This window comes from Erpetoichthys calabaricus, chromosome 2, assembly GCF_900747795.2.
Source record: "Erpetoichthys calabaricus chromosome 2, fErpCal1.3, whole genome shotgun sequence".
In the NCBI taxonomy this organism is placed as follows: domain Eukaryota; kingdom Metazoa; phylum Chordata; class Cladistia; order Polypteriformes; family Polypteridae; genus Erpetoichthys; species Erpetoichthys calabaricus.
Genome location: NC_041395.2, coordinates 80608525 through 80624149, shown reverse-complemented (window position 1 = coordinate 80624149; position 15625 = coordinate 80608525). Strand labels below are relative to the sequence as shown.

The window sequence follows — 15625 nt, the reverse complement described above, 5'->3', positions numbered from 1 at the left end:
ATTGATCATTTTGGGCAGGTGTCCAGCTCTAGGAAGAGTTGTTGTTCAAAACTTCTTCCATTTAAGAATTATGAAGGGAACTGTGCTCTTGGGAACCTTTAATGCTGCAGCAATTTTTCAGTAGCCTTCCAAAATCTATACCTTAACACAATCCTGTCTCTAACCTCTGCAGGCAATTCTTTCAACCTTGTGACTTGGTTTTTGCTTTTATATACATTGCCAATTGTGGGACCTTATATAGACAGGTGTTTGTATTTTCATGTCAAATCAATTGAATTGATAGATGGAGTCCAAACAAGGCGCAAAAACACCTCAATGATGACCAATACAAAGGAATGCACCTGAGCCAAATTTCAAGTGACATAGCAAAGGGTCAAAATACTTGTGCCAATATGATATTTAAGTTTTTCATTTTTAATCAACTTGAAATAAATGATTTGGCTTTGTCATTCATGGTTATTAAGTGTTGCTTGATGTGGGGGAAAAATTAATTTAAATGATTTTAGCACAAGGCTGCAACATAAGAAAATGTGAGAAATGTCTTGTCACACACGTGTGTTTTGGAGACAACCAAAGGGCTTGAATACATGTAATTCCATGCCAGACAAGGGGGTGGCGAAGTGCACTAACTTTCCCTCTCGATCTTTTGCAGACCAGTCTAGGGAAATCCCGCCCGGCTCTGGGGCAGCCAATGATGTCCCTTCCGGTTCCGGTGCTGATGACATCACTTCCTTTTCTGGCCTTTAAAGCTGCCATACTGCCTGAAGAGAATCAGTTCTGTTGTGGACTCTGTTGAATAAACATGTCGCTATTTTTGACTCAATTTTGCAGCCGGGAACTATTAAATGGGTGGCTGCCCCAACCCTTCGCAATGTCTCATGGTCGTTATTGCGACACTGGCGTAGCCGGCAGGATGCAAGAAACCCTGAAGGGAACGGGACCGGACCTGAATCATATCCAGGTGGGAGAGTACCTGGGCCAAGCTTGCGGGTGGGGGTTGCGTCTCGGATTTCGAAGAGAACCGGTGCAGACTCCGCTCCCTTTGTCTACCTTCGGGTCACCTAAACTTAATAGGGAGAGTGTCGATGGGACACACAGACGTGGGCTGGTTTCTATGGGGGAAGCTAAAGGGACCTATTATGCTCTCTCGGAGGAGAGAGTTGTTCGTCCCACCAGGGCTAAGGCCCCAAAACAAAGTGGGGATTCCCCAAACCAGCAGGTGAGGAGATTGCAAACATGGCGATTTGACACTGAGCAGTCTACCCAAGAGCAATTGGATGCTCTCTGGGAAGAGGTGGCTTGTTGGTTGAAACCAAGTGAATGCACCACCTTCCAACTAGTAAAGAAAGTGGCCTGCTTCCTTTTTATAAACGGCCTCCCTGAGTATTTCACCCAGCCGGTTTGGAGAGAATTTTCCAACGTGCTCGAGCTCATTGAAACATCAAGGACACTCTCACAATTTGGGAGAGCAGAACGGTCCTTAGGCGGACGCTGTAGAGATTATGTCCCTCCTACTCTGCCCTCTCGGCATAAACCGGAGTTTGCACCGGAGTCCCCGATTCCGCGGGCACGGGCCCCACTCAGGAGCGAGGCGGAATGTAAGAGGAGAGAGAGAGGGGTGGGTTGTGTGCGCTTTCAAACCCCTTGTTAATGGCTCATAAGGGAGAAGTCATTTTAAATGGTTTCAAAGTAGAAGCTCTGTTTGATTCCGGCAGCAACATTTCTATTGTTGCCCGCCGATATGTACTACCGCGACAATGGTTAAAGATAAAGACCAGAATTACCTGTGTGCACGGTGATGTCCGCTCCTATAATTCCGCTCGGTGTTTCATCAGCCACGGAGGATCACTTAAAAGACTTGTCGTAGCAGTCCTCCCCAATCCACCGTGCGCTGTGATTCTTGGGCGGGACTGGTCTGATATTAAAAGCGGTGAAGTACTGATCTCTCCTAAATTGAATTGGGGCCTAGTAACAGACAGGAATCCCCCGTCTCAGGTTGTCTCCACACCGTGAACGCAGCCGGTGGAGGAAGGTATGGGAGACCAAGAGGAGGATGACGAAACTTCCTGGACCGTCGCGGGCCATTACGTCATCTGTCTGCGTCTCGCCAGAACGGGTTGATTCTTCGCCCCTTGAGGTCAGACCAGACCCTCTCTCAGATCTGAGCTTTCAATATAGACAAACACCAGCTTCATTTAAAAGGGAACAATGGAATGACGATTCCCTTAAATTTGCTAAGAATGCAGTTGTCTTAGCCAACGGCCAACGCACCAATAAGCCCATGCCACAAGGACCCCACTTTGTTTTAGAGAATGATTTATTATATCGGGTTAGTGAGCATGAGGGGGAAGTGCGGAAGCTGTTGCTAATCCCACGAACTTTCCGGCGGCAAGTTTGTGAGTTAGCACACGCCCACCTCCTAGGAGGCCACCTGGGCACCGAAAAAACACTAGAGCGCATTAAGCTCCGTTTCTATTGGCCAGGAATAAATGAGGAGGTTCGCCGCTTCTGTATTTCATGTCCTGAATGTCAGCTGCGGCAAATTCCTAGGAGGGACCGCGCTCCTCTTATTCCCCTTCCCTTAATTGATGTCCCGTTTGAAAGGATAGGGGTCGAAATAGTGGGACCCCTGGAACCCTCGGCACGAGGATTTAAATATATATTAGTCCTCGTAGATTATGCAACCCGATTTCCAGAAGCTGTTCCCTTGCGCTCAGCCAATTCTAAAGCCATCGCACGGGCACTGATGGAGGTCTTTGCGCGAGTTGGGATCCCTAAAGAAATCCTTACGGATCAAGGGACTCCGTTTACCTCGGAAACGTTCAGGGAAACGGCCAAGTTACTTAAAATAAAGCACTTGAGAACCGCTGTGTATCATCCTCAAACCGACGGTTTAGTAGAGAGATTTAATCAAACTTTCAAGCAGATGCTTCGCAAGGTGGTCAGCGGGGATGGGAGGAATTGGGATCAACTCCTCCCCCTCGTACTCTTTGCCTACAGGGAAGTCCCTCAAGTCTCCACGGGGTTCTCACCCTTTGAATTATTATATGGACGACAACCCCGGGGTATACTGGACATTTTAAAAGAAGGTTGGGAAGAAGAGGCTCGTCCCTCCCTTAATATTCTGGAATATATCGCGCAATTACGCAATAGATTTGAAAAAATTAGGCCCATATTAAAAAGTCACATGGAGGAAGCGCAATCAGCACAGGCCCATTATTATGACCGTGGCACGACACTTCGGGAGTTTCAACCGGGGGATCGAATCATGGTATTGGTTCCCACCTTGCACTCCAAATTACTTGCCCATTGGCAAGGACCATACGAAGTTAAGGAGAGAAAAGGACTCGTCGATTATTTGGTGAAACAACCAAATCGTCGACCGAGTGAGCGGATATATCATGTGAATCTGCTGAAGCCGTGGAGGGAAAGGGACCCTGACCCTTCCTCCGGCCAGCCCGCTCCTTCTTCGCTCAAACTAACACACTTAACTTCGGGTCTAATTTAAGCAACCGACAGAGGCAAGAGCTCGAAGCAGTTATCTCGTCCGTCTGAGAGGTGGTAGACGAAGAACCCGGAAGGACCTCTCTGGTTGCCCACGATATTGTGACTGAACCTGGGGTCATCGTCCAAGAACGCCCTTATCGGCTTCCTGAGGCAAAGAAAGCGGAAGTGGAACTGGAAATTAAGCGCATGCTGGACCTAGGAGTCATAGAGGAGAGTCATAGTCCCTGGTCCAGCCCAATTGTCTTGGTTCCTAAGCCCGACGGGAGTTGGAGGTTTTGCAATGACTTCCGTCGTCTTAATCAGGTCTCCCTTTTTGATGCTTATCCAATGCCTCGAGTGGACGACCTCCTCGAGAGGCTTGGACAGGCTAAATATTTGACCACTCTTGACATGACTAAAGGGTACTGGCAGGTTCCTTTAACGGATTCCGCAAAGGGTAAAACCGCGTTTAGCACCCCTAGTGGGCACTGGCAGTATTGTGTCCTTCCATTCGGGTTACATGGGGCTCCTGCAACTTTCCAAAGTCTGGTGGACAAAGTACTCTGCCCCCATAACACGTATAGTGCTGCCTACCTGGATGACGTCGTCATCTATTCCAGCACCTGGAAGGAACACCTACAGCACGTCCGAGCAGTATTACGGACACTAGGTGAAGCCGGTCTTCGAATCAATCCAAAGAAATGTTTCTTTGATTGGAAGAAGCCAAATATTTGGGCTACCTGGTGGGTCGTGGTAATGTGAAGCCACAGTGCTCTAAAGTAGAAGCCATTTTGACATGGCCCCGTCCGCGAACCAAGTGGCAAGTCCAGGCATTTCTCGGCTTAACAGGGTACTACCGCCGGTTTGTACCACGCTTTTCGGAGAGAGCCGTGCCCTTGAGTAATTTAACAAAAAAGAGGGCCCCTAACACTGTGGTATGGACTGAGATGACTGAGACAGCCTTCAGTGACTTAAAAAAGGCCCTGACGTCAGCACCTGTTTTAAAGGCACCTGACTTTTCACTTCCCTTTGTCCTCCAGATGGACACAGGCCTGGGAGCCGTGTTGAGCCAAAGCGTCGACGGTGCTGAACACCCCATCATGTTCCTGAGCCAGAAACTGCTGGATTGCGAGACCAGTTATGCGGCAGTGGAAAGAGAGGCTCTTGCGATTAAGTGGACAATTACACAGGTGAGGTACTACCTCTTGGGGCGGGAGTTTACACTTGTCACGGATCATGCACCTTTACAGTGGATGGCCCTGCATAAGGAGTCTAACCCTCGAGTCACGAGGTGGTTTCTTGACTTACAACCTTATAAGTTTTCGGTCATTCATCGGAAGGGTTCTCTCCACGCCAACGCCGATGCTCTCTCCCGCGTTCACAACGTCTCGGTGCAGAACGCCCGACCCAACGGGTCTGGGCTGAGTGGGGGGCCATGTCACAAACGTGTGTTTTGGAGACAACCAAAGGGCTTGAATACATGTAATTCCATGCCAAACCAGGGGGTGGCGAAGTGCACTAACTTTCCCTCTCGATCTTTTGCAGACCAGTCTAGGGAAATCCCGCCCGGCTCTGGGGCAGCCAATGACGTCCCTTCCGGTTCCGGTGCTGATGACATCACTTCCTTTTCTGGCCTTTAAAGCCACCATACTGCCTGAAGAGAATCAGTTCTGTTGTGGACTCTGTTGAATAAACATGTCGCTATTTTTGACTCAATTTTGCAGCCGGGAACTATTAAATGGGTGGCTGCCCCAACCCTTTGCAATGTCTCATGGTCGTTATTGCAACAGTCTAAATGCTTTTTGAATTCACTACACATCATTCATCCTAAATCTGAGTTTCAACTATAATTGGAGTCTCCATTCTAGTTCCCCAGCATAAGCTTTACCAGAATGGCTGATGAATGAAATCTCTTGATCAGTGGAACACCTCTGTCGCTTGCCTTTTCAAAAATGGAGACTGCCAGCCCAATCTGCCAGTCTCTTCCATGCAATAATGAAGCATGCCAAATCGATATGCGGACAGATGATCCGCTGTGGCAACCCCTAACAGGAGCAGCCAAAAGAAGAAGTTAACTATGATAATTCCGCAATATCCTGTGCTTTTACAATTTATACCTGGATTTATTCTGCTCTAGAATCCTTGCCACTAAAATGTTTTCTTAATTATCACATAAAGCATAGTTCCCATCCAGTGTTTCCGATATATTATCTTCTCTGAGGAGAGCATTTGCAATGGGTTTAATAGTTCCTCAAAGAACTCCTTCCATCTGTCAATGAAATCACAGTCAAGGTCAATGTTCTCCTTCTCTGCCTTTCTGAGAACAGCCTAGGTAAAGTTTTGTCTACACTTTCCGAGCTATCAAATGGTTTGCCAGAACCTTTTCAATTGTGCTTGGCTTCAAAATCACTGCAGTGTATATTTATTGTCAGTTTATCAGCATTTAGGAAATGCAGAAGATTAACGCTTTTACTTTGTATTTTGTAACAAAAAGAGTGAAATATTTTACGGATTTTTAAAATGTACTGAAGGATTTGTACATTTTTGTGCTTTAACCTTTAGCATATTTGAAGCCATCTTAATATGAGTAATTAAGGTAAAATACCAACTTCTGACTTTTTAATAAACAGTAAAACTTATTCTGGCACAGAAATAAACTTTGTTGATGTATTTTTTAAAGAAGATTCTATGAAAAGAACAACTGAAGACCAACTAAATATATATTGCATTTAAGTTGTTTTCAAAATTCAAATTTGGCTATAGAAAGAATTTTCATAGCCTGGGTCTATTTCCATTAAGTGGTCACTCTTACCTATCTAAATGTCCAAAACAACTGACTTTTATTGCCAGAAAAGATCGTACTTCGTTGGATCCAATAAACATCGCTTCTCTTTAAGCACGCAGCTAACTGTACTGCTACAGTGGAAAAAGTTTGCAACGTGCCTCACCCAGCCAAGCAAGCAGGCAATTGTTGGAATTTTTTGAGCACCCTGCAATAACAAAGTGAGTGTGTGCACAAAGAAGCTGGCATCAAGTATCTTCATAAGCTGTACCGCACAGATCACATTAGCGGAGTACTCAGTCACAATGGCTGGTTCTTTTTCTTTTATATTCCATTCATCCAACTCCACTGTCAACAAGCATCAGCACTAGATCCTCATTTTAAAAAACTTCCTTTCTTGTCTGAGGAGGAACTGAGAGAACACATTATTGAGATTGAATAATGTGCCTACTACACATGAGCAACAGTAGAAACGACCAAGTATAATATTTTTGTCTCATTTGTTTAACTGGTTTCTCTTTATCTACTTTTAGGACTTGAGTGAAAATCTGATGCAGTTTTAGGTCATATTTATGCAGAAATATAGAAAATTCTAAAGGGTTCACAAACTTTCAAGCACAACTGTATGTGTAACTTGTAGAATCATAGAAAGACATAAGTCTTTTACGGTATCTTTAATTTCAACTAATTATTTTAAATGTCCAATAGGGGAATAAATTTGGCTAATAGTTTAGTTGAAGGAAGTCTACATGGAGATTCATAACATATGAATAGGTTTTTGAATAACATTTATTATTTTTAGAAGCAATATTTGATTATTTTAGAACAATATTAATCGCAAGATGACATAGATGTTTTATAAAGTATATGCCATTACATTGTATTAAAACAAGTATTCTCCCATAACGTGTGGATTCTGCTATGTCGATACATGTGTTAGTTAAATTACTAGGGGGCTCCGCCCCCTGCTCGCTTCGCTCGCCAACCCCTGGTGTTGGGAAATTACAAAGAGCATGATGTATGAATGAGATATAGCATAGTGTGAAGGTGTAGATGACGCAGATAGGAAGCAAACAATAAAGTGTTTGGTACAGTGTAAAGGTTTATTGGAAAATTTCTTTGTAAACAACATTAGTAGTAAAGATGGTGTCTTGTCCTTGAATGAGTTTTCCTTGGCATGGAGCATTTATGACCTTAACTTTAACGTCAGATGAACGTCGAAGTTGTGAGAAGGCCACATAAAGTTGTCCATGTACAAAAACGGGCTCAGATAGGTAGATTCAGAGTCAACTTTGTCAGAGTTTAGAAAGAGGTGTGACTCTCCAGGAAGTAATGAAATGACTTGGTTATTAATGTGATCAACAGTAATATTTTTTGGACATAATATACTTCGTTGTGTTAAAAGGGGCATTTGGTCTAATGAGACCGCTGTTCCAAATATCTCCGTAAGTAAGTCGTCGCAGATGAAGGGTTGAGGAATTGTAATAATATCTGGGTGAAGTCCATCTGTATTGGTGAGTGTACAATGTTCTAGTTGTAATAACCAATTGTTATATTCGGGATCTGGAAATCGCATGTTTTGTACCAAGTGTATCTTTAGAAAGCAATGGCAATTGTTCGCGTAACATTTTTTGTTCCGCGGTTTTAGAAGCGCGCCGAGGTGAATTTTTTTTTTTGATGCGGGTTCGTGTTTGTGGTCCCGTTACTCGAGCCGTCTAGTTTTGTATCCGTGATCGTGAATTGATGACTTATTTGATCTTTATCGTTAGGAATATGGATAAGTAATAAGTAGGATCGAACTCACTGTTAATATGCGGACTGTTCGTTTCTTCGTATTATCACCAATCAGGTCTCGCGCCTGTATATGTATTGTAGTTTGGTCTCGTGTTGTTTCTATGACGTCGTCGCATATTTTAAGGTGGACTGAATAATAGCTGAGCGCATGGCATGTGGAGCAATAGGTAAGCACTGTCTAAAATGTACTCCTAATAAAAGTACCTTTCCTCCAAAGGGAATATTATTATTCATTAACGCAATGCCAATTGTCCGCGTATTTTAAGGTGGACTGAACAATAGCTGAGCGCATTGTAAGTGGAGTAATAGTTAAGCACTGTCTAAAATCTCCTCCTAATAAAAGTACCTTTCCCGCAAAGGGAATATTATTATTCATCAACGTTTGTAGAAGTTTATCAATGGTGTTGAGTAAGTGACTGGATGCCATTGTACATTCATCTATAATTAATAGTGTGGCAAGACGGATGTCACGTGCATTGTTACTGTGCATTGTCATAGTGGATACCGATGTTTCTGTGATTGGGACCGGTATTTGGAATAAGGAGTGACATGTGTTTTTGGAGCCGAGACATTTTTTCTTCCGCGGTTTCAGAAGCGCTTTGTAGGTGCCGACGTGATTTGTGCATATTTGCGTTCTTGATTTGTTTCAGGGTGCACTGTTCCAATGCGATGTAATATTTGTCCACATACGCGAAAGCAGTATGGGTCATTGCCTTTTGGTGACCTGATATTTACTCCGGTAGATGCAAAATCAAATGAACTATTGTAGGATGATTGTTGCCTGAGTTTTTATTTCTGTTAGTGGAGGGGGTGTTTGTGTGTCGTGGGGCTGAATCGTCCTTTTTGTGTGCGAACCGTTTCGTGTGCTATGTGTGCCTGCGTGTGACTCCTTTGTTTTTGGTGTCCTAGGGGCGCGTGGCCTCATTTCTTATTTCAGTTACTGGAAGGGGGCTTTGGGTGTCGTGGGTCTCAATCCTCTTCTTTGTGTGTGTCCCGTTTCGTGTGCAATGGCTTCGTGCGTTTACGTTGCATTGCATCCGGCCGGTTTCCGTTGCTTGGAGGGGGGGGGTGGTTTGTGGGGCGCCTGCGCAGTACGTCTTTTGTGGCCACGGCCCATGGCCGGATGTCCCTGCGTCCATCCGGTTTAGCATTCTCAGTTAGTAATATGGATGGTGAATTCTGAATGAGTGCAGCGCTATGAAAAATGTTTTTTCTTTTTTGAAGAGGAATGATATTTTATTCCATACCTTCCAAATACTGATGTGTTCATTACTGTTCATTACTAAACAAGTATTTTTTCTTAAATGTCATTCCATGCTTATCTATGTTATGAAGTTGCTATGTAGACACCCTTCAAATAAAGAGTTACTGAAACTTGTCACATTATATTAATGTTCCCTATACATGGTTAAGTAATCTCTAAAAAAGCCACCACTTCAAATATAACAGTGCACACTAATTCAGTCAAGATAAAAACAATGTAGAATCGAATTGGGGAATTGTGAATCATGACAACTGTGCCAATACCCAGATTTGAAGGGCATACAGATTTAAACATGAGTTTAAAATAGAAGATTTTATATTCCATTACCTGAAAATAACAAGGCTGTGGACTGCTCCTTTCATCTGTTTCCATTTTTTCATCCTCACATGTTACATCAGTATCTGAAACATTATTTAAAATTAAATTGTACTAGCAATACACTTAATTGTTTCATATTAAGAGCAGAATGGCAAAATATTGGCTACAACAGTTACTAAGCAGACATTTATTTTCAAATATTCCTGTAAATGGCAATGTGTGACAAGATGAATGATTAGTCTGGAAAACCTGACAAAGTCAAGTAAAATACCAAACATGTTGCGACTATACAATGAGGAAAAACATGATTCTCAGCATGGAAAACCAAAAATAAAAAAAATCTGTTTCTTGCAAAGCCGAGGACACTTGTAGAACAATGACATTCGTAACTGTAGCAGTTTGAAACTTCAGTGGCATAAGTTTGTGCAGTGAACTGATAGAAAGTGACAATGTCATGTTTGTGATGTTCCTTGGCCCAGAAAGAAAAGAAAATAGCACTAATTTCTTCATGAAACTGTAGACATATTTAACATGTACTGTATATATGAAGGACTAGAGCTGCCAAAACATCCCACTAAACTTCATTACAATTTAACTCAGTGACCCTCTTAAACACTCCTGAAACTTCAAATAGAGTAAATAAAATAGCTTGAATTTACTATGCTTTTTGATTCTGGTGATATATTTTGGAAGGACAAAGAGATGCACTTGAGCTGAGCAAGTTTAAAGACTCTGCTGTAAACTGGGGTCCAATGTCTATATTCTTCAGAAAAATTCTGAATTTCAGAATACTTCTATTTGATTTACTAATTTTGTAATTCTAATCGGTGTTATGTGACAGACTCTGCTGCTGATATTCCTGAACAGGATAACTGACTACAGAAAATTAACACGTGAATTTTGTTAAGAGGTTTTACCTTTCTTTTCACATGCTGTCTTGTTGGTTGTGTTGTTATTTAGCTTATTCGTCACTGGAAACTGTTCCTAATAAAGAACATTATCAAAGATGAACAGTTGTTAGTGACATTTATTTGCAGTAAAACACATCAAGAATAAACTTCTGGCGTTCTACTTTATTAGAATTTAAAGCACAAGTGTAAAACATAAAAGCAAAGTAGAACTCTTGAATAACTGGACATTCAATTATGTAAATTCATGTGAATGATTAATATATTGATTAATTTTACCCCCTAAATTAAAGAAAGATGCTTGTTTCAAAAAAAGGACATCAGTATGAAAGCATTATACTCATTACATGTCCAATGTTTCAGCATTGGGGCAAGTTTCTCTGACAATATCGGACATAGCACCCAACCAAGGTTATTATAGTTTTGCCTTTTTATATTAGTTTTTATTTCTATATTTTTTCTGACCTTACTTGGAAATTCAGTTTAGTTTTAGTTTTCCTTCATCGTGTATTGTTAGTTTTAGTTTAGTTTTTATTTCACAAAGACATTTCTATTTTATTTTTATATATATTGGTTTCAGTTTTAGTTTTAGTAATTATGGCAATGAGCGCCTACGGAGTTAGTTTTGTATCACAATCAGACAGAACTGTACACTTAACAGATTTGGATATGACTTTAATGTTAGTGGAAGCTTACTACACTGCCTGGTTTACTATCTGGTTTTGTCTTTGTCTGATAAAAACAAGCATAATCAAAACTAGACACTGAATATGAACAATTTTACACAATTTTATAATTGTGTAATCTTAGACTTGAATGAGTGTGCAGACCCCACCTAGCTGTATTGAGGGAAACAAAGAACAACAAGCATGTAGTGTCAAGGTTAGGGGCAGTCTTGAATAGACCACCATAACGGAGAGTACAGTGATCCCTCGCTATATCGCGCTTCGTCTTTCGCGGCTTCACTCCATCGCGGATTTTAAATGTAAGCATATGTGAATATATATCGCAGATTTTTCACTGCTTCGCGGATGTCTGCGGTCTACAGTACATGTGCTTCCTCAGTTGATTTGCCCATTTGAATTGAAACAAGGGACGCATTTGAATTGAAACAAGGGACGCTATTGGTGGATGGCTGAGAAGCTACCCAATCAGAGCATGCGGTTAAGTTCCTGTGTGCTGCTGATTGGCTCAGCGACGGAGTGCTGCATTAACCAGGAAGTACTAATCTCACTCATTCAGAATTAACGTGCACAAGCGCCAACAGAAGATGCAAATGATTGCAGAAAAGGTAAAAGTTTTGGATATGTTGAAGGAAGGAAACAGCTGCACCGCTGTAGGACACCATTACAGCATAAATGAGTCCACGATTCTTTTTATTTAAAAAGGAGGAAAAGCATATAAGATCTACGGCCGCAGTGTCTTTTAATCAGGGCGCAAAATGAGTTGCAAGTGGACGTTGTAAGGCAGTAGTCTGGGTGGAAACTGCTTTAGGGATTTGGATTGAAGAGTGATGGAAGAAGAACAACGGCGGTGCTAAACAGTCGCCTGAAGAGGCTCCTTTAGAAGAGCTGTAACGCTACCCTTTGTTGTGCAGTAAAATTAAACTGGTTATATAAAAATAACCACATGAACATATGGTTTCTACTTTGCGGATTTTCTTATTTCGCGGGTGGCTCTGGAACGCAACCCCCGCGATGGAGGAGGGATTACTGTAAACCCATAATGAACAGAGCAAGAACAGGTAATAGGAGTATACAGGCATATAACAACAGAGACAGCGTCTGAAATTAAGAACAACATATTGTCACACACGTGTGTTTTGGAGACAACCAAAGGGCTTGAATACATGTAATTCCATGCTAGACCAGGGGGTGGCGAAGTGCACTAACTTTCCCTCTCGATCTTTTGCAGACCAGTCTAGGGAAATCCCGCACGGCTCTGGGGCAGCCAATGACGTCCCTTCCGGTTCCAGTGCTGATGACATCACTTCCTTTGCTGGCCTTTAAAGCCGCCATATTGCCTGAAGAGAATCAGTTCTGTTGTGGACTCTGTTGAATAAACATGTCGCTATTTTTGAATCAATTTTGCAGCCGGGAACTATTAAATGGGTGGCTGACCCAACCCTTCGCAATGTCTCATGGTCGTTAGTGTGAGAATATACATTATCTAAACCTGTTTATCCAGAGTAGGATTGCAGGAAATCTGGAGCCTACCGCAGCAGGTTTGGATGCAAGGCAGGAAAAATCCCTGGTATGCAATATGTATGATAAGGCTGATGTTAAGAACAAAAAGAATATGATATTTCAACTATCTATTTTGAAAGAGAAAAACATTGAAAAAAGGGAGACAAATATTTTAAAATATAATTCTGCTAATGAATTACTTTCACAATATCAGGTATTTTGAGTTGTGAATATGAACTAAAAAAGATAAATTAACAAATATGGAATAAATACAAAAACTCATTAGTATGTTTAGTTTTTCATCACTTGTCAGACTCTCTACCTTTGTTTGTATCGTTTCGTTGTTAAATGATATTTTTAAAGCAAAAGTGATTGGTCAGCAACAATATGCTGATCTTGTATGATGACCTAGTCAGTCTCTCAATCAGTGCCATTTTATTTTCAAAAACCGGGAGTGCTCTCCCCTCGACTGTCTTGTATACTCAGATATGGGGATGGATATTTGAGGAGTAAACCGTAAGACAATGATTATATTTTTATATTATGTACATTAAGGAACCATCAACAACAAATCAAATGAATAATATATTGAACAATTATTATAAAAGTAAAGTTGAATAAATCAGACTCTGCAGCTGTATAAATAAAAAAAAAAAAATCGAGTATGTGTTCAGGTAAAGTACCACTTCCGGGTGATGGATTTGGCCCAAAAGTTAATACAGATCTATAATTGTGGTGTAACAACCACATGCCAAATTTCATCCATCTATCTAGTTTCATTTTTGAGTTATCTTGTTTACACACACAGACACACGCACGCGTACACACACAATTCCAAAAAACAGTATTGTTGGACACTGGTTAGTCTATAACGTCAAGATTCATCAAAATATCGAGGTCGAATTTTTTCATGATTACTATACTTTCTCTATACTTCATATATGAGAAAGTAAAAACGACTTCTCCTGTGCGAATTGGCAGGTGAATTGCTGTCAACAAAAAGCAGACACCTGAGAAATAAACTGAAACGTTACTCACTCGTGATTTTTCTGTCCATATGGTAAACGTTTTGTTGACCAGCACATTCTGATTTCAGCCGTTTGAATTACATCTTGATATACAACAAGCACAAAGAAAGGCGGCACGCAAACCGCTTTCTATTTCTCACGCTTTATGCACCCGCACTTAGCTTGCTCTATCACCACAAATGCTGTGTGAACAGCCGCCCTCCATCACCAGCCGCTGTTCACTGGATGAATATATGCAGGCGGCTCCAGTGACGTAGCTGGGGGGGGCAAGGGGGGACATCTGTCCCCGGGCGCAACATCCAGGGGGCACCAAATTGATGTTTCTTTCCCTTCCCCATTGCATTTTGGCAAACAGAAGAGGGCGCAAAATCTTCAGTTGTCCCTGGGCGCTGAAAACCCTAGCTACGCCTCTGGGCAGCTCACGGTGGATGACTTTGTTTTAGAGTTAAAACTTAAAAGGGTTAAAGACTAACAGCAAGAATATTCATTCAAAAACTAAAAATATTTTAGTAAATTATTATTTTATTTGTTAGTCTTTCCAGCTAATGTAATAGTTTCGTTTAGTTTTAGGTTTTCATTTCGGTTTTGTTAATTATTTTATTTCAGTTTATGAAAATGTTTTTTTTAATAATAGTTTCAGTTTTGATTTTAGTTTTCGTTAACTATAATAACCTTGAATCAAACTGCTCCTGGCCTCCTGTTTCTGTTTGTCTATCCCCTGGCAACTTCCATCTTGTCCAGAGGGTTTACCTTTGTCCATCTGGGATGCCGTCTGTCCTGTGTAGCACTCACAATTTGCCATCAATAAGATATCTGCTTGAAATTTAATTGCCACTACAGTACACCATTTCTCTTTCTATGTGTGAATTTGTGTGTGAATTTTTATATACAGTATATGTGTCATTAATAGGCTTCTTGATAAATTAAATCTATTTTGTTGTTGTGTACTGTATATTCTGCTTATACTTTCCAATAAACAGCATGGATATTTGAGGATATTTGTTATCCTCATATTTGAGCATCTTTGCTAACATAGGTAATTTTTTTTCTAAAGTAGCAAAATTTTGCTTTTACTTAAGTAATTTTTTCGAGACTACTGTTTTACCCGAGTAGTTTCCATGTTAGAAATTTTTGTCAACATAATAATACTTCTACTTTTTGTAATTTTCCATCTCTAGCCACAGGGGTGCCTTCCTTAATATCAAATTTTTAAATTTCAGGAAGACTAAGAGCTATGAAGAAATATTACTATTAGATTTGGAGAAATATTACAATTACCATACAACTAACAATATTTTCATCTTGTCAGCTTTATAGTTGAGAGAAACAGAGATGTTTCTCCAATATGTTTTGATGAAACAAAACAGAATAAAGCTGTTTTTGCCAATTCCAAACCAAAAGTATTTTATCTTACTTGTCGGATGCTTATGTTGCTGTCTTGTGTGCTGAATTCCTCTTCTTTGTCAGGCTCCATCATATGCTTGGACTCGTTTGTGTTAAGGTCACTGTGCATCACATTTTCTAGGCGATTGCTCTCTGTTGTTATCTTGAGCTTTACAGTATGGAAGGGTGTGGAGACATCTCCTACCATCAGTTGCACTGGTATGCCTTCAAATACCATGTCATCATTTTCTCCTTCCTTAAATCCAGGAGGCTGATAGTCTTGTGGAGTCACTACAAAAAATCAAACATATAAATGGTAGTTTTGCCATGCATATTTACATTTTTGTAAGCAACACTGCATAAGTTATTTAACAGTCAATAATATAACAACATATTATTTTAATGCATTACAGTAAACACCCTGAAAAACAATTAAAATACTGATATGGAAACATCAAGGAAGAACTAAGAAACGG

At 41.0% G+C, this 15625-nt stretch overlaps 1 protein-coding gene across 1 annotated transcript in view; it reads right to left on the bottom strand.

The window, feature by feature from the left end:
- Window positions 1-15625, bottom strand: part of hormad1 (HORMA domain containing 1) — a 93634-nt gene that overhangs the window by 34152 nt on the left and 43857 nt on the right. Inside the window, exons 9-11 of the mRNA XM_028793155.2 lie at window positions 15181-15440; window positions 10562-10628; window positions 9654-9727 (exon numbers count right to left, since the gene is read on the bottom strand). Coding sequence (XP_028648988.1) covers window positions 9654-9727; window positions 10562-10628; window positions 15181-15440 — 401 coding nt within the window. The remainder of the gene's footprint in view (window positions 1-9653; window positions 9728-10561; window positions 10629-15180; window positions 15441-15625) is intronic.